Here is a 21,935-nt window from a genome sequence, read left to right on the forward strand (position 1 = left end):
TCTACTCCTGTGGAACGCCGCTAAGGTCATGCTGAACGCTCATACAACGCTACTGCCTGATTAACTTCAAGCGTTTGACTTGCTGTGAGCAGAAGCCAGTGAAACGCTGTCAATTAGCAGAGATGTGTCACATGATGAGCGCCAACGCCACCCCCCCCCCCCTTTTGTCATTGGTGTGGATCAGCTATGCTGTGTGTTTCTACAATCTACTGTAGCATCTCTCCGAGGAAATCCTGCATCAACATCGTCACGGTGACACAATGCCAGTTATTCTTTATTCAGCCTCGCTTTTATTAAGGAAAGGCCACGACATGTAGGCCGATGAAGACATTACTATAGTCAATACAATTTTATAACCCATAACTGATAGAACACTGTTGTTTATAGCTTAGATTTGATGAGATCTAAGAGAAATAATGGCAAGTTCATACCCCATAAAAGTAAATTGACAATTGGATTTTTTTCATTCATTAACTTTTAAGACTCAAAGTAACGACTACACCTGCATTTAACAGCTAAATATAAACCTTCATGGATAAAGTATAAAACATTGCTGGTAGTTAGGATGATGTCAAGGTGTTGTCTAAAGTATGCTTTTGTGTTTAAACGAAACACTGAATTTATACAATTTATTATTTGCAATTACTGTAATAACTTTGCAAAGTAAATGGGGCTTAAATAAAATCTGATACTGCTGTCTGTTTATGCTCATGAAACTTTCTCTGTCTGCATTGATTCATTTAATAAAAGACATACAAATAATTCTATAAAAACTGAAAAAAATGTCCTTTAATCTTCTTTTCCATAAGACATTATTCATATTTCCTTACAAAGAGATACATGATATTGATTTTTAAAGCAATTTAACAAATAAAAAACAGGAAGATAAATCATAATATATCACGTAGTATCCTGTAACTGAATCATTATCAAACAGCAAACCGTAAAAATGTTTACATACCATACATAACAATTCAATAACAATACTATCGGGATCTCATCTTGCAAAACGTGGTTCTGAATAAATAGATCCTTTCCTTTGTGCTGATGTCAGCGCTTTTGTAGTTGGTAATGGTGACCTTATAGATAACCGGTGACACATATGAAGGTCTGTCAGGTCGGCCTATCTATTGTTACATATGTGAGTGACCCACAGTGGTGGAGGAGGGGGTATTGATGTTCCATGGCCAGATAAAAGCCATTGGTTCGAGGGTACGAGTGCATGCTTATCATAATGGTTTCTTGGACATGTAGTCTTTTACTAGAGGTCGGGAGGTCATGGGAGAAAAGAGGGGAAACTGAAAGCTCGAAATCAGTCTCACATTTCATCTAAGCCCCAGAACACAGTCGGGCTCAGACACAAGACTTGTTTTTAAAAGAGACTCAGTGGAAAAAAGAAAAAAAAACATGTTAGGAATGAAAGAAGTCACAAGGTCTCTTGTGTATCTGGTATTGGCCTTCTACGAATTACACTAATATAAGAGCCATGTCCAAAACAAAGCATCAATGGCCTTTTGGAGGACAGTATTACTATTGATAGTTGGGGCTGATGGTTTCTGAGGGGAAAAAACATGGAATAGAAAGTGATGCAAATTTGCAATTTCAAACAAAAAACAGCAAATGGACTAAACAAAAGCCACCGACTCTTTGTGAACAAAGAAATCTCTCAAACAGTGGAAGCACCTCGACTGAAATGGTAAATGGAAGGTCAGTCCTTGCACACAAAGAGTAGGGTTTAAGAGGCTTTGACGAACCTTCATATTCATCCAGAGACACATCACATCCTACATTTGTCAAGACGGAGAAATCATTAAGGTATTCCTTACGAGAAACACACCGGCTCACCTCTCTTCATTCGTCATTCATCTCTGCAATTCCAATTCAAATGAAAGAACAGGATCATATTTGTAATGCTAATCCTGTGAATGTGTGTGTCTCCGTGCTGTCTGTATGTGCGGCAGGTAGAATGTGTTGTTCTGTATTCTGCACACACATTCAATCAGGGCGAGGGCTTTGTGGATTCTAATCTCACACTTTGTGATCTCCAGATATCCGGGAGGAGAGGTTTGTGCACTGGAATGTGAGGCAAGTGTTTGTCTCGATGTGACGACAAGTTCAGCAGGAGATTTACATTTTTCTATTAGTGGAGAAAACAGAAGGACGTGACTCTGCAGGATGTGATTAACGGAGGCTCAGTCTCGACTGTAGTGTGGAAGACTTGTGTAAAGAAAAAGAAAAAGCAAATTTTCTTTGATTTATGTCAATTTTTGCAGCAGAATGTTTAAAAAAAAAAAGTGCCACAAAGGACGAGGTCACAGATTTTTTTTCAGGGAAAGAGAATCAAAGCTACTTTCTCAGGGAAAGAACAGAAGAAGCTCACATGTAAAACCCTAGTTTAAGTGTCAGTATAATAATGATAAAGTTTGCGTGCTCCCATGGAAAAAATAAAAGAGAAAGTAGAACTTCAATAGAAGCTTGAGTTATTCGGTGTGCTGTCTCGTTTCTCCTGAAGAGGCAGTTCATCGTCACCGAGTCACCAAAAGTGGGTAAAAAAAGATGACCGACTGTGTTCCGTCCTCGTGTATGATGTGAAGAGACGAGACGTCGTTTGCATACAGTCCACATCTCCTTAATCTACATCCAGATCCAGGTTAAGCTCGGTACTCAGGTTGAGGTAGAAGAAGGCGTAGACACAGAGGACAAAGAACAGGATTGCAGCGATGACCAGGAATGCATCCTGAGAAGGAAAAAAGAGAAGGTTTTAAGATACCACGTTCATTTGTAGAACTATTTATACATCTTACTGGCTGATCCCTTGTCTGTCTTTACGCACAGGAGCAGCTCTACTTTGTTTGAACGTGTTGGCATGGGTCTGTAATTATTGTGCTTATCTTTTAGTATTTATTTTCCAAGTCCCCATTGTCTTTCTTTCAAATTGAAATGATCTCATTTTTCCAGTCTGACTTTTTGTGTAAGAATACATTGTTGACTGAAGTTTTTGGAAAAAGTAAAACTAAATGTTTAAACTTTAACTTGTAAGTGTGCTTTAAAAAAAAAAAAAAAAAAAAGGTAATTATAGGACTGTCAATCATCACACTTCAATTTCAGCCTTTAAAGTTAAAATCTGTTTTAATATGTAGATACGAAGATATTAAAATAAATGAAAGCTGCTCCACACTCATGCAGGTAAATATGAAAACACTGTATTAAACGGATCACACCAGTCAGCTGGAACTGACTTGTAGAATCTGTATGTTTCAGTGATAAGATGACTGCTAAGTAACAAATACTGACTATTCTGTTACTGTCATTTTTGAATAGCTGCATGAGACCTCAATCAATTCTATTTTAATGAAATCCAATTCTACTTTATCACTTTAAAGAGAATGAAAGTTTTCGTTGAAAAAGGTTAACAAGCTCATGATCATATGTCAGGGTTTCCTGTCCACACAACAACACAAGACTGGGGGTTTTAAAGCCATCCACACAGAAGAGCATTTTCTTTTGCAAGCTTTGTTTACAGCGGTGAAAGCGGGGAAAAACAAGAGCTTATTGCTGACGGCAGGCCAAAACAGACAAACAAATGTGTTTTCAAATTTGTGTAGAAATAGTTTCAGGCTCTTTAAAAAGAAAAACCAGGTCTCTGCAGTAGGTGTTCTAACTCTAAAGACAGAAACGCCATCAGCTGCTTAAAGACATTCACTGTGAGGAATAGTTACCTGATGAAATTAAAGTGACACTGACGGTAAATATACTGCAATAAAATAGCGAAATTTAGAATAGCATTAAATGTTGTATTGTATATATAAAGATCACAAAATGATGTCAGTAGCTTTCCTACACACACTGCAGCAGGGCCAACATGAGGTTTAGCTGCCAGTTTTACAAAAAGAATAAAAATTTGAGAGACAATATATTTGGGGATTGTGTATTTTAGTTTAAATGAAAGGGTGCTAGCATATCACATGCCTTCAAAAGACTGGGCCATTGATTAGTTTCAGGTTTTTTCGTGATGCAAAGAAATAAAGTGGAAACATACTTTGGAGTAAAACTGGAGCCACATCCAAGATAAAAATTAAAAAAAAAAGCACAGTATCACATTTCAGAAACCAAGCATTGAGTGACCGCAGTATTATAATCTATTCAATCTGCAATCAGTCTCCACTGTTCTCCTGCCAGTTTTACTGAGAAGTTAAACTTTCTAAACAAAAATGGCCTATTTCTTTTTTTTTTTTTTTTTTGGATTTTCTATTGGTTAATTGTCAAACAAATTGAAGCCTTCCAGAGGAGTGGCATTCAACTTGAAAATGGGAATTTGGAGCGCTTGTTCATTATGTGGCGCTTGCACGATTACAATCTTCATCAGCTGGAGTTTCATTAGGGCCACTCAGAGTATTGAACAATGCCAGTTATTCTTTATCAAGAGAACTCATTAGCAGCAAACTTTCTAATCAACACTGGAGAGCTTGGAGGGCTTTAAAAGCTCCTCGAGGAGTGCAGTCTGATTGGGGGTTATTCAAAAAGAAATATTTGATTTGAACATGGAAATTAGTTTTTACATGCAAACTGGGCCACGACAACAATGGTGACATGACAAGTGTATTCAAAACACATGATTGTAATCCGACACAAACAATTTGAACAGATATCTGTAATCTTGTTCTTCTATTTCTAGTTTATTTAAGACAACACCTATCTAAAAAAACTCCCTGAACCACGATGAACTGAATCAGCCCGTGTACATTCATGAGTGACAGGATGAGGTGACACAAGGTTACATCGAAGTAAAAGGACAAACAGGAAAGCGGCGAACAAAACGAATGCAAAAGAAAAACAGAGGAAAATGGAAAAAAATATGAAAGAAAATTTGAGGAAACATCACTTCAGTTATTAGCATACGTAGCACGCACACACGGAGAGAGATGACTGCAAATTCAACCCACTGGCCAGACTACATGGAGGAATGTCAGAATGAAAAACAAGAGTGAGGAGGAGGGGAGAGAAAAACAAGTGAGAGATAAGGCTCGGCACAAACGAGCGGTGGTGGGGGGCTAATAATAATTCCTATCCGTAGAGGGGGTGGGTTGGTGGGGGTTGGTGGGGGTGACAATTAAAAGGCGTCACGGCATCCACAGCTATCTGTGTACATGTTGTAGTGCCTAGTCATCAGCAGCATTGGTCTTCATTAGCCTCAGCCCCCCCATTTATCTGCATCCCGGCAGCCTCCAAACAGCTTTAAGTCCTCGCTTAATTGGAAAACTTTTAAATTTCATGGACTTTAGTTTCATATATTAACCGCCAGGCTCCCACTGCTTGATTTACTTTTCTATTTTGCCTAGGCCTTGGAGAAAAGAGAACTGTTATCAAATCACCAAGGCTTGATTGTTTTCAGCTTTTTTTTCCCCTGTGTTCTCTGGCAGCTTTGAAAAAAAACATGACAAAAGAGAAGCGTTTGTAATTCTGCCGACAGTATCGCAGCGAAAATGTTGTGCTTCTGACGCAGGTAAGCGTTTCGCTGAACTGCGGCTGAAACAAAAGGACAAACGAAATCGCAACCCCTGGTTTTTTTTTTTCTCTCTCTCTGCTACAGATTTCTGAGAGAATGACAACAGCTGGTTACAGTGACTTGTCTGTGAACACAAGCTGGAGGGGTTTTGGTGAAAACACTTGGGTTGTAGGAAGCACCTGCACTTGATTGAGATCATTGTTTTCGAGGAGAGTGGCCCACTGTGTTGACTCTTGCCTTGTCTCGCAAACACATTTATGTGCGCCCACTCACGCAGCCACACATACTCAGACACGAACACACTGCCTCTCTGCCCACATTCTGATGGAGACCTCTGGATGGGGCCTAAGCATCGTTCTTCATCATGCCGCTCTCTCAGCGCCGGCGGCAGCTGCAGCGCACTTGGCATGCTGGGAGCTGGGTCCCTGTCACCCTGGCGACAAGCCACAGCTCAGCAGACATCCCCTCTTCTGGTCTGACTTTTATTCTCCTCCTAGGTTTGTTTGTGTGCGCATACGTGTGTGTGTGTGTGTGTGTGTGTGTGTGTGTGTGTGTGTGTGTGTGTGTGTGTGTGTGTGTGTGTGTGTGTGTGTGTGTGTGTGTGTGTGTGTGTGTGTGTGTGTACGTCAGGTATGTGCCTACTTGCTAAGCAGGAGAGAATCACTGTTTGTGGCCGAATGCTGGTGCATTTGGGCTGTGGTTGGTGAGCGTGTCTCATAAGTACCCGAGTCATCACTAAAAATCGCCCTCCATTAGGGTCATATATTTATTGATTTTTATTTGTTGTGCTTGATTGCTTTAAAAGGTGACTTTTTTTTTTTTACAAACGGGTAAAACATTTCTTGTTTTATGTGACCAATACTCAAAACATTATAATAATAATATTTATAATAATAATAATAATTACTTGATATCAATTTATTTAATTTATGCCAACAAATGATTCACTCATTGTTTCTGCTTAAATCATCAAGCTGTTATCACGCCCTACAACGAAAGGGACTTCCATTCCAAAAAATGAGTACATGCCATAACCTGCTTTCACATTTTGCCTCCTGATTATCTTAAATTAAATGAAATCTGCGTTTCACAACCTTTTCCGCGTTCTCTTGCTACACTAACAAAAACATCTCAAGGGACAGAAGAAGTCTCATCACCGCCATCACAACTCATTGAGTCTTTCCATAAAGCTCTCTGTAAATAAAATGGCATAAATGACCATAAAACCTACAAATTCCAATGTGCTGTCTGTCCAGGCTCCTAACCAGCTAGATAGTGTGAATGAGCCTCATAAACCTAATGGCCATCACAGACATTAAATCCAGTTTGCTTCAGTGAGAGGCTGAAGCAGATGCTACAGTTTGGCAGTTTTCAGTACAGCATCCCTCACAGTTTATACTAGATGCTGTCCAATAAATACTTTACCAGTTCAGAAGGGTTGCATTTTCAAGACGAAACTAAAAGCTTCAGGACTCAAGTTATATTTAGATTCAAAATAACAAAAAGACTAGGAGTATCCAACAACAACAACAACAACAACAACAACAACAGAAAAGGATCACATTCTTTATAGTCTTCCATACATTCATAAATGACAGCTGGAAGTCATTATCTGTATCTTCCATCCGCCAATTCCATGAGCAATTTTTTCCCCAACTTTCTTGGCTCAGCGGCTAAATAAGAACGAGGGAAAATAGTGCAGGACCGAACAGAAGGCTAGTGTGCCAATTAGACGAGGCAGCAGGCTTGTTTCCTGTGCTGCAAGCTAGTGTGCTGGAGCTACTTCCAAGGCACTTATTCTTCCACTGGCAAACAGAGGAGAGACTACTGATCACTTCCTGCCAGTTTCTTCGTCTCAGCTGTGATGACCCTATGCCACCTAGGTTTGTAAGGAGCAGGGCAGGAAACATGTCCATACTTGCATTCAGGCAGTAACAAGCTCTATAAACACACCTTGACTCAACATGTGAATAAGAAGAAACACCACAACGAGTGGCTGATTTACGTAACTTCTGAGGTCGTTCTCTGCAGCACGATATCTAATCGCTGCTGTGGGAACAGACGTTCTTCCTCTCTCTCTCTCTCCGCTATCTCAGTCTCTCCATCCGTTTTGCTGCCAACTTACCCAGACTGCCCCGCTACTAGGACAGCCCCAAGACAGCCTGCCCTGGCAGCTGCCAGATTCTCTGTGCCCACATGTCTGCTGGTCCTTCTGAGATGCCAGCTGCATCTGAGACCTGCATCTCAACCAGGGACATGGTAAGAGAGGGAGAAGGAGGAAGAGGAGGAGAAGGAGGAAGAGGAGGAAGTAGAGAAGAGAAGAGAAAAAGAAAACGAAAAAGAGGAGAAACCCAATGCACCTTCAAAAACTGCAGCCAAAACCTTGCTGTCAATCAAAGGACAGATAGACAAAGACAGAGAGGGGGGGCTGTGATCACAGAGCTGTGTAAAAAGCACAACTTTATGTAGATAAAAGGGCTCAATGGGAAAGCAAGCGTGACCAAATATCCATTACATTTGGGCTGAATTTCAATCGAACTCGGGGCCAAAGGGTCTAAGTCAGTTTAATATCCTCGTCCCAGAGGTATTTTTAATCCGACCTCTGAAAATTCCCCCTCGTGTTGGGCATAGAAAACCTGAATTATTCATAAGCAATATCAATATTTCAAGATATGGACTAATCTAATTGGATTAAAGACGTGCTTAATGAGGCCTTGCGTGTCTAAGAGATGCATATTTTAAAACCTGACCATTTCACCCAGTGTTTAATCCTCACTATGATTTGTTCATCTCTGTGTACTACGTGCCAACTGAGGCTTAATGAGGAAGTGAAGCCTTTTGGCTTCTGATGTTTTGTGAGGAGAACCAATTCTCAATGCCACGAAGAAAAACAAACATACAAAAAATAAAAGAAAACATGTTTTCTTGCCACCAATTTTTATAATTTCCTAACAAAAAATTCACTGACAACCTGATTTCTTGTGATGGTATCCTTAATTTCAAAGACGATCTAAACACCTGTGAGGTTAGATTCACAAGCTATTTCATTGGCATGGGATGACTCTATATGGAGAGACCTTGAAATAGTAAAACTGTTTATTGGTAAGCCAACTGAATGGGGAAAAGCATAAGCAATGTTTGCCAGAGTGATAAATGTGGAGTCATCCATCTTTGCCAGCGCAACAGCTCCTAATCGCTGCATTGTGACAAAACAACAGAGGGATTCACTTTTCTATCCGAGCAACACCCTCAACTCTCTTCCCTTACACATTACCCAACTCTATCTATCTTATCACCTTCTTATTCCTTTTCTTTTTCATCCCTGCCTGTTACATTTCCAACTTCTCTGTCACTGTCTCTCCTCCTCCATGCGTCTTCACCATAAAAAGAATAACGAAACTTTTGAATTTCAATCCTTCCAGGATTATTTTAAACTTTATTCTATGGAGAACGATAGTTTTCAACACCTGTACGGATCTTCAAAGGCAGGGGGCCTCATCACATCATTCCATGTTGTTGTTGTTGTTACATTCCCTAAAGATCTAACGCAGGTAGTAAGAGAGCTAAGAGTGGTGGTTGTGAAGTGGTGTAGTGAGACACACTCAGACAGAGCAGACACACAATAAAGAAGATGGTTGGCAGACAGAAGATAAGCAGAATCACTGGTGGGACGGGATAAACAAGTAAGCAAAAATAATGGAAGACGGGTAGACATGAAGTCTTGACGAGAAAATAAGTCCAGGCCAGTCTCACCCTGAATCCAGAGGAATTCTTCTTTGCTTCAGCTTTCAGCCGTGTGGCCTTTAAGGATGACTTTGCCTTTTTGTAGTCCTGCTTACCTGAAAGACAGAAAAAAAGTTTGGCACACAAATCAAATGACAATGAATGCTTTTCTTCTTGGATCTCCTTGTTTTTTGTTTATTTGTCTGTTTCTGTGTACCAGTGAGCGTAAGAAACCGGAGTCAAAGTCCTTGGCCAATAAAGCTGATTCTGATTCTGATAAACTAACCATCTCCTGCCTGTAGCTGCATATTTAACAGATGTTGGAGCAGTTTCGATCTCATCATCTAACTCGCTGCAAGGAAGTGAATAAGAGCTTTTCCCAAAATGCCAACCTTTCTTGTAAGATATGCTGCAATTTTAAAGCCCAACTAAAAAAAACTGTAAATAACAAAATAAGACAAGTGAGGAAAAATAAGGCTAAATGTAGCGATTAAATTTACCCACACATATCACGATCAGTATGTGCAGCCAAAATACAAAGAATCCTTTCTGGCCTCAGCTTACACCTGCACTTGCTTGACTTCCCATGGGCTCAACTCTCAAGGGTGAGTCTTGTGGGCAAACTGGCCACCTGGCAAGTCATGTGTGTTTATGTGAGTGTGTGTGTGTGAGCGTGCTTCTCATGAGGCAGAGCCGGCTGTCTTGGTCTAATTAGAAACAACACACTGCCGGAAAAGGAACTTTGCTAACAATAATGGAAAGGCAACAGCTTGCTGAACAGTGTGTGTGTGTGTGTGTGTGTGTGTGTGTGTGTGTGTGTGTGTGTGTGTGTGTGTGTGTGTGTGTGTGTGTGTGTGTGTGTGTGTGTGTGTGTGTGTGTGTGTGTGTGTGTATTGTAGTGGTTCTATCTTTGTGAGAACCAATTTATAAGCTTAGCGAGTAATTACAGATGTTATTTTACAAAATGAAAGTCATTAGGTTAAGGTTCGGGTGAGGTTAGGCATGACTTTCAGATAGTTAACATTTAAGTTCTTATCTGGGGATTAAAGTGACCCTGCTAACAAGGAGAGAGGTACTAAAGAAAATATGTGTGTGTTTGAGACCGAGACAAAGCCCCCGGGTCAGCTTCGCGGGTTTCTCAGTTGGTGACGTGACATGCGGAGGCCACTTTGAGTTTTACTCCGAACCAATTAAGCCTCATTTACATCGAAAGAGGGAACAAGAGAAGAAGGAAGGGGAGAAAAGAAAGCGTTCATGTCCATCTGGAAAAGGTTGTGGGAGAGAGAAAGGAGTGAAAATGAGCTAGTGAGGAAGGAGGAGTAAGGAGGTGTGTGCGTGTTGTGATTCTGAAAACAAGTGTCATGTCTCCTGGGGGGAGCAGAGACGCTTCTTTTTCTAGGGACAGCCATGGAGGAGAGAGACGACCATTAGCATGGGGTTAAGCAGCTGCTCTGTCTTACTACACACACACACACACACACACACTTTATCTTTTTCAAAAGTTATTGCAATAAATTCTTATTCCTTTCTGTATTTCTCCATTTCCCCATGGTCCCAGACTCCTGCTCCACCTCCCCGACTCAGCTGAGGGCTAATAGAAATGGGGAGCATGTTGCCAGAAGCAGACAGTGAGCTTGTGGGAATTCATTAGGAGGGCCACTGGATGTCTCCTCCACTTGTCAGAAAGTGGAGAGGGGGAAATTTGATAGGAGGGCACCCTTCGGTTGCTCACAACTCACAGGAGTTGTGCAGGGATTTTCAGACTGCAAATGGCTGGTTTTTTATAATGTAAGGCTACAGGAAGCTACATCAAATGCTACAAATCCCATATCAAAAAGGAAAAAATACAGAGTCAGATAGATTGTGAAATGTGTAAAAATGTAGAGAAATAAATTCAACATGCAGAGAATCTCTGAAGTTTAATCAGAATCACTTCTTTAGTATAAATCAACTCCTGTAAAGGACCCATCACACCAGATATATGAAAACTGAAATGCATCCTTGAGAAGTGAAAATAACAAGTTTCATCACGATTCGATATTATATTGATTCTTAACAAAGCAAGTTGAAGTTGAAAGGTTGCCACAATACAATATCGATTCAAATCAATCCAGGGGCCTGCAATCGATATGAGATGATATCATGAAAAATATTTGACACAATCAGTTATATTTAAATGAAATCACAAAAATAAAATGAATATATACGAAAACATGCTAGCACTAGTCAGTCATCACAGCTTACAAATCTTCTTTTATTTTCTCTGTACTGGTGGGTTTACTCCCATTTTGTTCTCAGGATTGTATAAATTTGCAAATTCTAGGTTGTGCAAAGAAATGTGCAGATTTACTTCACCTTGTGAACAAATCCAAGTCAAGTTATAATTAATTTCTAAAGAACATTTAATACAAATCTGACCTACCAAAGTGCTTTACAAACAAGGCAAAATAAAGCACTGGTTACAATGTTTGATATGCTGGTGTGACTTACTGGCTATTTTTAAGATTATGAATACAAACAAAATGTACCCGATAAACACTATAACATTGCCTCATATGTAGGATATTTGGAAAAGGTTTTCTTTATAAACAGTAACGATAATTGATTGTCTCAACCAAGTTACCCGGGGAAAATTGTATAAATCCATGTCTGTTGTGCAACCTCTTCTGTATCCACTTATGAAGAAATATGTTGTTCACTTTGATTAAAAATGTAACAATCTGTACTTTCTGTTTTGTGACTGGTTTGCTTTGTCTGTCTATCTTTGTCCTCAGGGTATCTTTTCTGCAGCAAAGTGCCCAAGGATACTCAAAGACAGACAAGCTGGGGGTTTCAATTTCAAAGGCAGATTTTTTTTTTTCAGCATTTAAACCATTTCCCACGAATGCCTTCGAAAACACACACCTGTGCTGGTTTTGTTTTTATTCGTTCGTCTTAAACTGTTCTACATAGAAAAATGACGTTCATGTGCAAAAATTCATCACAACCCAATACACCCATAACCATCTGGTAAGAATCAATACTTAATTGGAGCAAAATCTGAATAAATATAGGAGTAAGTTAATATGGAGAGGATATGCCGGAGAGTTACAACAGGCTGTGTAAGGTTTTGTAATGTTGTTGAATTAACATCGTGTAAAGCCTCATGTGGTTTATTTGCATGGGTCCGGAGCACACACACACACACACACACACACACACAATCACACACACACACACACACACACGCACAGAGTCTGAATGATATTGCATTGAGGTTATGAGCGCTCCTATTCGTCGTTGCAGTTCACCTGGCTGCGCTGTGCATCACTGTCCGTGTCTCAGAAAAACATTAGCCCCTGTAAGGCGGCCTGTAGTGCCTGCTGAGAGGCTTCCCTGAGTGCGCCTTTCATTGAAGTCATCACTGATTTCATGTCAAGAGGACAAGCGAAAAATGAAAGTGTCCCCCCCCTACACACACCACTTACCGTACATTCCCTTAGATGTGTATTTCGTGGTTTTCCCCTGCATGTTTGTCGATGCATTTATCTGTAAATTATGTCTGATTTTATTTGTATCTGGAGCTATTGTACTGCTTAGCATAACGAGACAGGTAGGGGGTATTAGCTAAAATTAACCACACGAGTGATTGAGCAATCAAAAAGGTGGGGGGGTATGTGATTTGTGTGTCACACAAATTGGCCATTTAAGTGAAGCTAGAGGAGGGGTAGACATCTATGAGTGTCACAGTTTGTGTGAATGAAAAGAAACATCACTAATAAAAAGAAAACAAAGTTAAAAACTCAGTAATAATAACCTATGTCGAGATGTTGCATAAAATGCACTACTGCAGACTTGAACTTTTAACAGTCGACAACTCCAAAATGGTGCAGAATGAACAATGTGGATGATGGATAATTTAGTGTTCTTCTTTTGAGTCTTAGTTGTGTGAAATATTAAGGAAATGTAAATCAGATTTTTTTATATCAAAAAATCAAAATCTGCATATCTGATTTGAGATTGCATCTTTGTTAGGAGTTAAATGGTACTTCACAATACGATACACAAAAGTGTGAGTAGGTACTAAGTAACAAGCTGATAATGAATACATTTTTAATAATTACTTCCTGGAGGGTCACCAGTAAAATTATTCTACTAGTCAACAACCAAATCACTAAAAATGTTGAATACATATACACTTTTCAAATTATTATTTTAATTTATTTTCATTGATCCATTTTTTTTAAATGTATCTAGGTTAAATAGGTCGAGGCTGAGGTACTGTACCACATTTGCTTAATTTTGAGCCAGGACAACCCTTGCATCGATGGGTTGTACTGAACAAAGATTCAAGTATTATTTTATGCGATGTTAATATTTTGATGGTTTTAGTAGACAGGAAGCCATCTTTGATGGTCTCACGTTAAGTTATTATTCTTGCATACAACATGCATTTATGTGTGGTGAAAAGTCAGTCATGACTTCATGTTGCGTCATTATACTAGCTTTATAAGCTATCTACTGCATTTACAAAATTTAAGTCATACATCATGTAGTAAAATACTGCTGCTTCATCATTTGAAAGAAAATATTTGTTACTTTTACCCTTAAATAAAGGGCATACCCACCGGGATAACAGTTCTGAGACACTCACTTTAGAATGATTTTTTTCCAAATTGCTGCCCTGTTTCAAGCACGGAAAAACACTGTTGGATATGTGACCTCAGGCCGTAATAGTTCTTGAATAACTAGTGTCACGTTATTGATTTACATTAAAAATATTTACAAACACAATGTGACAACAACGTTTATTGGTCTTTGTACAGTCAGGCCAGCGCTGTGAATCTACTGTGTTTAAAAGCTACGGTGCACAAATTACGTGAAGGCCCACAAACAAGCACATGAGTGTGTCCACAGAAATGCAAACATACCCGAGTGTGTTTGTTTGTTATATGCGCATATGTTATATGTGCATATGCACCACACGTAGAGCGATGGGGAGTTTTGGACAGACAGACACTGTCCAGTCGTCTCTGGAAGCACTGGGTCAATGCCGGCAACATACTGACAGCGTGTCTGACAGTTCCTCATGCTTTGCTTTTCGTGTTTACGTGGCATGGCGGCCAAATAGTCAATGACCACATGGTGCGGATCGCTGGCATCTGCCAGGATGCACGTTGGTGGAACTGGAGGGCTGATGCCAGACACATGGGAGTAATTCATGCCTTGTCCTTTGCATCATGTGCAGCGAGGAGAGGAGAGGCAAAATCTTGCAAGATGCAAGGGCTCAACAGTAAGGGTTGCCAGGTTGCAACCATTGTGACAGAACTTTTATTCTTTTATGTCACATTTCCATTATTAAACTGATGTATGAATGCATAGGGTCTTAGTTCATCAAAATATACATTTTCAGTTTTAACAACCAAATGCTGATACCAGGTTGCCAGCGTGGCAACCACTTTTAAAAGTAAGTGTTGAGCTGCGTGATATATTGCAGTCTACCCACAAATGTGAGTGAAATATTTTGACTACATTCCAATTGTTTATGTTTAACTGCAAGAAGTAAATACATTCGTAGGTTTGACCTTCTCTACATGTGAAATGACACCTTCTTAAGCCAATCATTTCCAATTTTCCATACTTGAATTCTTGGGAGTCTTTATCTGTAGACACTTTATCTGTCTCTCCTACTTTGTTCAGCAGGCAGCAGCAGTCATTACTCGAACAGAGTGACCGCTTCCATGTAAGAACACGATAGCTTTACCTCTCCTGAGGGCATCTTGGCACAGTCAATTATTACAGGCTTAATAATGGTATTTAAAAAGAGAGTGTCAACAGTGGCCCCTTGATTGACCATCATGACAAAAGCACTCCAGCAGAGATGATGATATAGCTCAACGACCAGCCTGGACTACTGTGGATGTTCAATGAATAAGCCTTTCTTTCAAAAAGAAGGAAAAACGGTAGAAATTGATGGGCTGGAAGGTAGAGAGTGGATCACAGTGTCCTTGACACCTATGTTACATATTTCTCAATTGAGGAGTCGATGAAGAAAAACTAAATAGGTAGGAAGAAATGACAAAAACAAGATCTTCTTTGCCCCTGGTAGGGGATGTGACAGGGTGAGATGAGCTTGTTATGTTAGTTCTGTCTCTCATTTGTTGAAACTGCCCAGGTTTTACACGGTAACAGGCGGTTAAAAGATATATGTGGAAAGCTGCAGCACGTCTGTCGTTCAATCGCCCCAAGTTCTCCCACACAACTTCCCTTCTCCGTTCTCTACACTGGCATCCAGTTACAGACTCTGGTGCTAGCCTACAGGGCAGTGAAAGGAACAGCTCCTTCCTATCTCCAGGCCTTGGTCAAGCCCTACACCCCCGCCCGACCACTTCGCTCTGCTGCCTCGGGGCGATTGGTTGCCCCGTCGCTCAGAGGTCCCTGCGGCCGATCCACCCGGTCACAGCTTTTTTCTGTCCTGGCCCCTCAGTGGTGGAATGAACTCCCCACTGACCATCTTTCGGCACAGGCTGAAAACTCACCTCTTCATGAAGTACCACCCTGAGCCTTCCTCCTAGCACTTATTGCATTCGTATTAGTTGTTGCACTTATTGTATTCGTATCCTAGTTCGTTTGTAGCACTTATTGTATTCGTATTAGTCTGTTGCAATTATTGTTTTCGTAGTAATTTGCCTCTGCACTATACTTTTGCTCTGGTTTATGCTTTTAGATGCTTGTTTAAGAAAGGAGATGCACTTATGACTTCTGGTGACTAGTAGTTCTCTTGAATACCTATGTTGAATACACTTCCTGTAAGTCGCTTTGGATAAAAGCATCTGCTAAATGACTGTAATGTAAAGTAATGTAATGTCATTACTACTGTTAACATAAAAGTAACACCAGGATATATAAAACCTGGAATAATCAGAGGATGTGAATCACAAGGGGCCAACAAACGATTATCCGCTGGGAGGAAGGGGACAGAAACAATGCCACAGTCGACACCATATTCAGGAGAGGGGATGTGGATTTCAGAACATCTTAATAAAAACAAAATACAGAAAACAAGAAGGTAACATTCACAGGGAGGGAGGGTAGTGTGATGAAAATCCATCTCCATTCAACCTGTACGCGTCTGTCCACAACAACGGCTCTTGCAAGATGAGACAATTGCTCAAAAGCAATAAAAGACTACCAGTAACACAACTAAATAAATCCATGTATTACTGTATCATTTTGCATGCAGTTGTCTTTATTTCCACTGGGCAAGAAAAACAACTTCAAGGCTTCTGAAAGAGTTTCAAGATGCTTATTTGTGTGCAGTATCACATCTAAGGGAGCTAGTATCAGTGTCAGGATCCTCCCTATCAATGTTAACTTTGGACGAGTGATCAAAGACCAGCATCTTCAAAATAAGATGGAAAATTAGACACAACAGGACGCTAGATGTGATAGTGAAATGTTCTCAGCCAGCCTTGGTTGTTGAGTGTCTCTTGGGTTAGAACTTAAGTGGACAAGATAAATATTAGGTCATCTGGGTTCTTCCCTTGTATGTTCAACCTCATCCCCGAACCCTCTGTGGTCCTAATCCCGCTACATGTCCTTTCCTTCTTGTGTTGTTGTTGTTGTTGGGAGGATGATCGTCTATTGATTGATGGGACGAATTGTTCATGTGCTGGTCTAGGTCAAAATATGAATTGCAAGAGGACAGCAATTGCAAAATGGCCTCCTTCTTAGACTTCCAACAGCCAGAGGTCTCCTGTGTAGAGACACCATTTATAAACTTTGAAATCATAGGTGCCCTGCTAGTTTTAAAATCTTCTGGATTGTGTCACTCTGCTCAGCTTTCTCTAAAGAGGAACATATTCTCACCTTTGTCTCAGATATTTTAGCCCTTCTATAGGTTTCTATGAGCTCAAGATCGATATCAGGGGTCCAATAAGAGTCTCACTCCTTTTTCATCTAACAAGACTACTTAGGATTTGAAGTAAGCCTATCACATGAGCTCGCTGCTCACAATATTCCAGCTTTGCCATTGGCGACCTTTTGGTTTTGCTTCACAAAAACAAAAAGACATGATACGAGCTGTAATCTTCAAGTAACCACAGCTGGCATGCTAAAGGGGACCAAACTTGTGATTGATGCCGACCATATTGCCTTAGTTAGGCCTTTGTGATGCAAGGGGAAAGATGGAGAAACAAAATACCGCAGGATTAGAGTGATATTAAACTTTGTCAAAACAGCTTCTGACATGATATTAGAGGGGTAGCTTTATATGGGAGGGATTCACTGTCTGTCAGTACTGTGACCTTAGATGCAGCATGCTCATCTCAGAGTGTAATTACTCCCACAGCTTGTATACTCGTTCTACTCCAGTGAGTTTGGTTAAAGTTTCTTTTTAATAATATACAAATTGGAAAAGTTTCAAGGACTGTGCAAAGATATTAAGCTGATTTTTGAATAGCCAACATTGATAAAGGTCGTCAAAAGACTACCACAAAAATGCTCACTGCAACACAGTATCATGTGTTATTTATTGAGTATGACATAAGCCTGTTTCTATAAGAGAACGTGGAGCTGATTGCTGTGTCGTGGTAAAATTGTCCACATCAATCGCTGAGTTATGATGTTTGTTGAAATGGAGATACAAAACAAATCAAAGACCGATCTCAACTGTCAAAAAGAAATCATGAACAAATTTACAGACCTTATTATTTTAATTGTCAGTTAATATATTGAGTGTCTACTTTGATTAAACGATTAAACTCATTTAGTATATAAAATACTATATTAATGAGCTCAGACAATCTATTTTATGTTATGAAAAAAAAAAAATCAGTATGAGCATTTCTTTCAATCTGTTACTGACTAGTGTCAAATTATCAGATCAGCGGACAATATCAAATATTGTTATATGTTTGATTACAGTTGACTAATTTACTTATGATCAACTTGATTGACCAGCACTAGGATGAATGAAGACTCACCAATCTGTTTTCGGTACTGATCAACTGGTAATCCGGTCGCAGAGGCATCCTTCTTCCCCATCCTCCTTCCTCAGCCTGATAAGAAATGAGAAGAATAAAACACCTTCTGAGTGAGAGAATCTTACAGCTGGGTCTCAATGCAACACCTGATCATTTAGCTTAATCAAATATGGATATAGCTCCGATCCTGCTACTCTAGCCCCAATATAACTTGTGAAATTTGCAGCGAGGATTCAAGTTAATACACAATCATATATGGAGAATAGTAGTCAGTTTTGATCAGGCAGATGGTTTATCTTTCACATACATCTGCTACACATAATTCAATTAATTCTCACCACCTTACATGTGTGTTACGTTCACAGTATGCGCACTTCCTATCCATCTCATTTAGTCTAACACCATTTCCCTTCACACCATGAGCTCTCTTTGATTACTCTGACAGCTTACAGGGAGAATATAAAAAGAAAAGAGGTTGGAGTAATACAAATAGTATACTTAGGCTTCACATTTAACTACAGCAAGAGTGTGACGGAATAGATGTCAGTCTACAGGGCTGTGCATTACAATAAGTATGGATGTACATTAACCAGAAATAATAACACTTGAATAATACTTTTTTTTATAAAAAAGTGCTAAAACTCAATGTGTGCGTTTCATGAATCCATCCAACATGCTTGTTTTTCAGTGAGCACTGCGCTCTAAATTCTCTAAATTCTAAAGTCTCCCTCACAACACACTGCATCAATCAATAGTGTAGCCTTTTGTTTAAAATAGTGGAAAAAGCAAGTATGAGTGGACGGGCAGGCCTGTGCTTTTTTTTTGATGATAGTAGAGTCCCTCTGACCTGTTCTGTGGCTGAAATATATGAGCATGATTTGAAATACATGAGCATGATTTGAAAGACATGCCCGATATGTTTTGATGAGTAAAACTCAATATCTATCAAGCGCTACTACGCTAAAGATTATCATTTTTTTTTTAAAGGCATGTTTAAGTGTGATAGGGAGGGAAATGTGTGAGCAGGTGTGCACAGGGGAGAAAGAGAGGCGAATACGAAAGTAGAAAAAAAAAAATCTATGTGCATCCAAGAAGAACAGGAGTAGCGAAGAGTCTAGAGGTGCAGCAAGGGAATAGAGGAAAGAGACTGAATTAGCATGTTCAAGGAGCGTGGCTGGCTGCCTGTGCTGACTGATGCCTTCTCATGGGAGCCTGCTGCCTTCAGAGACCTGGATTTTACCTTGCAATAAAAACAGTGTTTTCAGCTACATTTCAAACACTGTTAGTGCCAGCAGAGAAGGAGTATGTATGCTATTGTTCTCCAGCGAGTAGAAACCAGAGTCAGCAAATTAAAGGACATGGAGAGGAGGAACAAAAGGAGGAGAGGAAATTATCCGCATGTAGTGTTTACAGTCGGACACAGTAGGCTCAGATTTTCAAGCTATGTAGTACTGTGCGGCGACATCAGAGTATTATATCTAAATTATCTAAAACAACTCATTTGAAGTCTCTGTTGTCCTTTGTGGTCATTCCACTCAGACATTTCTCCACATGTGTAACTTGCTGTATATTTACCATTTGCAACAGTGAAGGTATAAAGAAAAAGTAAGAAGGAACAGCTGATCATTAGAAGAAAAAAAAACATATTCCAAGCAGAGCAACAGCAGCATTGCTGGTGATGATAAAATAACACTTCCTCGTCCACATTTGCCCCTCGTATGCAGAGATGACACGGCTAATAGTACGTTCTACTTAAACTATGTCTAACACGTAACCTATAGTATTTTCTTTAAGAATTGTCTTCAGTGCTAATTGTTAGAAAGCCTAGGTATCAATTATTTTAAGGGTGAATTTTCCCTTGTGGTTACACAAAGTTTAGTGTAAGTCGGGTAAATACTGTAATGTATCAAAAACGCCCACAAGCAGACTAAATTTAAAGAAAAGAAATGAAGCAAAGGCCAGCCGACAAAACAAGAGCAGGACCGTGGATCAATGCTGGATTAAAACACCCACAGTGGCCAATTTCTTAAGTAAATTAGCTATAAGTACTGGAGTCCTTTAAATAATTACAGCATCATGAAGGTTAGGATGTTCAGGGTTTATTTAAGCTTTTTTAGAGTTGTTGACCAACTTTATATTCGGCACACGCTCATCGTTATTAATGCTGGTTAGCAAAACATTTGCAACACATATTTGTATAATATCTAAAACATCTTTCTAAAGTATACTTTTTTTCCCCAAAATTGGCATTCTACCTTCCAGTAGTATTTATTAGCCTTTATGTCAGATGTATTGCCCTGCATGGACCTGATCCAATGGAAAACTGAGTGTAGTTACATGTTTTTTAACAGGCCATGGTGTTTTAGAGCATTGTGGTCTCTGGGATTTGTATGTATCTTTCTATATGTCAGCATTGTAGAAAATGAACTATTACACCCGGATATTAAACAGACTTTAAGTAGTCCCGAACATGAAGAACAAAGTCTTAATGATTGCAGGACTCTTTGCATTCAGTTTGTTGGCTTTTTAACATAAAGCTAATAGAACTGTACAAAACGCAACACATCTAAGTGGAACTGTTATTGACAGCAGGCAGCTTTAATTCATTGCACACACGAAGATACTTACACTCACTGCTTCCGTTTACCGAGAGAATATGTCGATTAGTCGAGGTCTGTCTGCATGACAAAGCGCCTGGTTGATGTATGAAAACACGCGAGACGACGGAATTGACTGTTTTTATTGTACTTTGATCGAAATTTCTCCAAAATGCCAACACAACACTTCTCCAATTCCGACTTCCTGGTTTACACGTTGACAGCGAGGACAGACAGTCCGTTCCTCCAATCAGCAACGACCGTTTGTGGAGTTGACCAATAGCGTGAGGGTGGGGCGGAACGCTCAGACAAAAAAACGCGTCATGAGCATGTGACGAGTTGATAGTCGCGACACGCCCCCTGATTTCAAGATACAAGAGCTCTTCTTCTGATATATTCCATCTATCAAAATAATAGCTCACAGTTTCCATTAGAAATATGATCTGTGGATTATGAAACAGTTATACAAATAATTAGAAAACTATTGTTTATTCTACCTAAGTGAAGCACACAAGATCAGTGGTGAAAAGTACATTTACTATATATATAGTATTACACAGTCGGGGGACTACCTTACCTACCAAAGAATACTTTTGTTTTTATACTTAAAGTACATTTTGTAGCTACAACTTTTACTTAAGTATAAGTTTGAATGCAGTGTGGTATTGCTACTTTTACATGGAGAAAAAGATATAGATACTTCGTCCTCCATTGCAAAAAATCACCACAAACACTTTCCAATGTTACATGTAAAGATGCCTGAACCCCTTGAATTTTCCTAAAATTGAAACATGTTATCATATCGAGGGACTAAAACATACACTCTAATAATTAAAAAAGACATATTAGTTAAAGACACGTTGGCCACAAGTACTTCTTGCCTTGTCAGATTACAACAAACGGCATACTTATCCTTGTTGAAAACAGTAGCATTATGCTGTGACAATTAAAGGAAGCAACAGCCGACCTCATCAAAGACGAGACAATCTTTCTCCACGATGTTCATTTCTCTTTCATCAGTCTTTTTTACATTTTTTTTTCTTTGTTTACTTTGTATAATTTTATCCCCCCCCCCTAATTGCATCCAGCCTCGTTACTGCCTGGGGCATTTATGTGTCGACTTGCCACCGCATGTAACTTATTGAA

The 21,935-nt window shown here is 39.6% G+C and overlaps 1 protein-coding gene across 1 annotated transcript; it reads right to left on the reverse strand.

Annotated features, from left to right (window-relative positions):
- Positions 1 to 311: 311 nt before the first annotated feature.
- Positions 312 to 20,997, reverse strand: triqk (triple QxxK/R motif containing). The gene is made up of 4 exons (XM_054606277.1): positions 20,821 to 20,997; positions 18,193 to 18,267; positions 9,260 to 9,345; positions 312 to 2,737 (listed from the first exon to the last, which is right to left on the reverse strand). Exons 2-4 carry the CDS (start codon positions 18,251 to 18,253, stop codon positions 2,630 to 2,632), a joined length of 255 nt encoding a protein of 84 aa, XP_054462252.1. The 5' UTR covers positions 18,254 to 18,267; positions 20,821 to 20,997; the 3' UTR covers positions 312 to 2,629.
- Between the last annotated feature and the right edge of the window lie 938 nt (positions 20,998 to 21,935).

The sequence above is a fragment of the Anoplopoma fimbria genome, chromosome 10 (assembly GCF_027596085.1).
Source record: "Anoplopoma fimbria isolate UVic2021 breed Golden Eagle Sablefish chromosome 10, Afim_UVic_2022, whole genome shotgun sequence".
Classification (NCBI taxonomy): Eukaryota; Metazoa; Chordata; class Actinopteri; order Perciformes; family Anoplopomatidae; genus Anoplopoma; species Anoplopoma fimbria.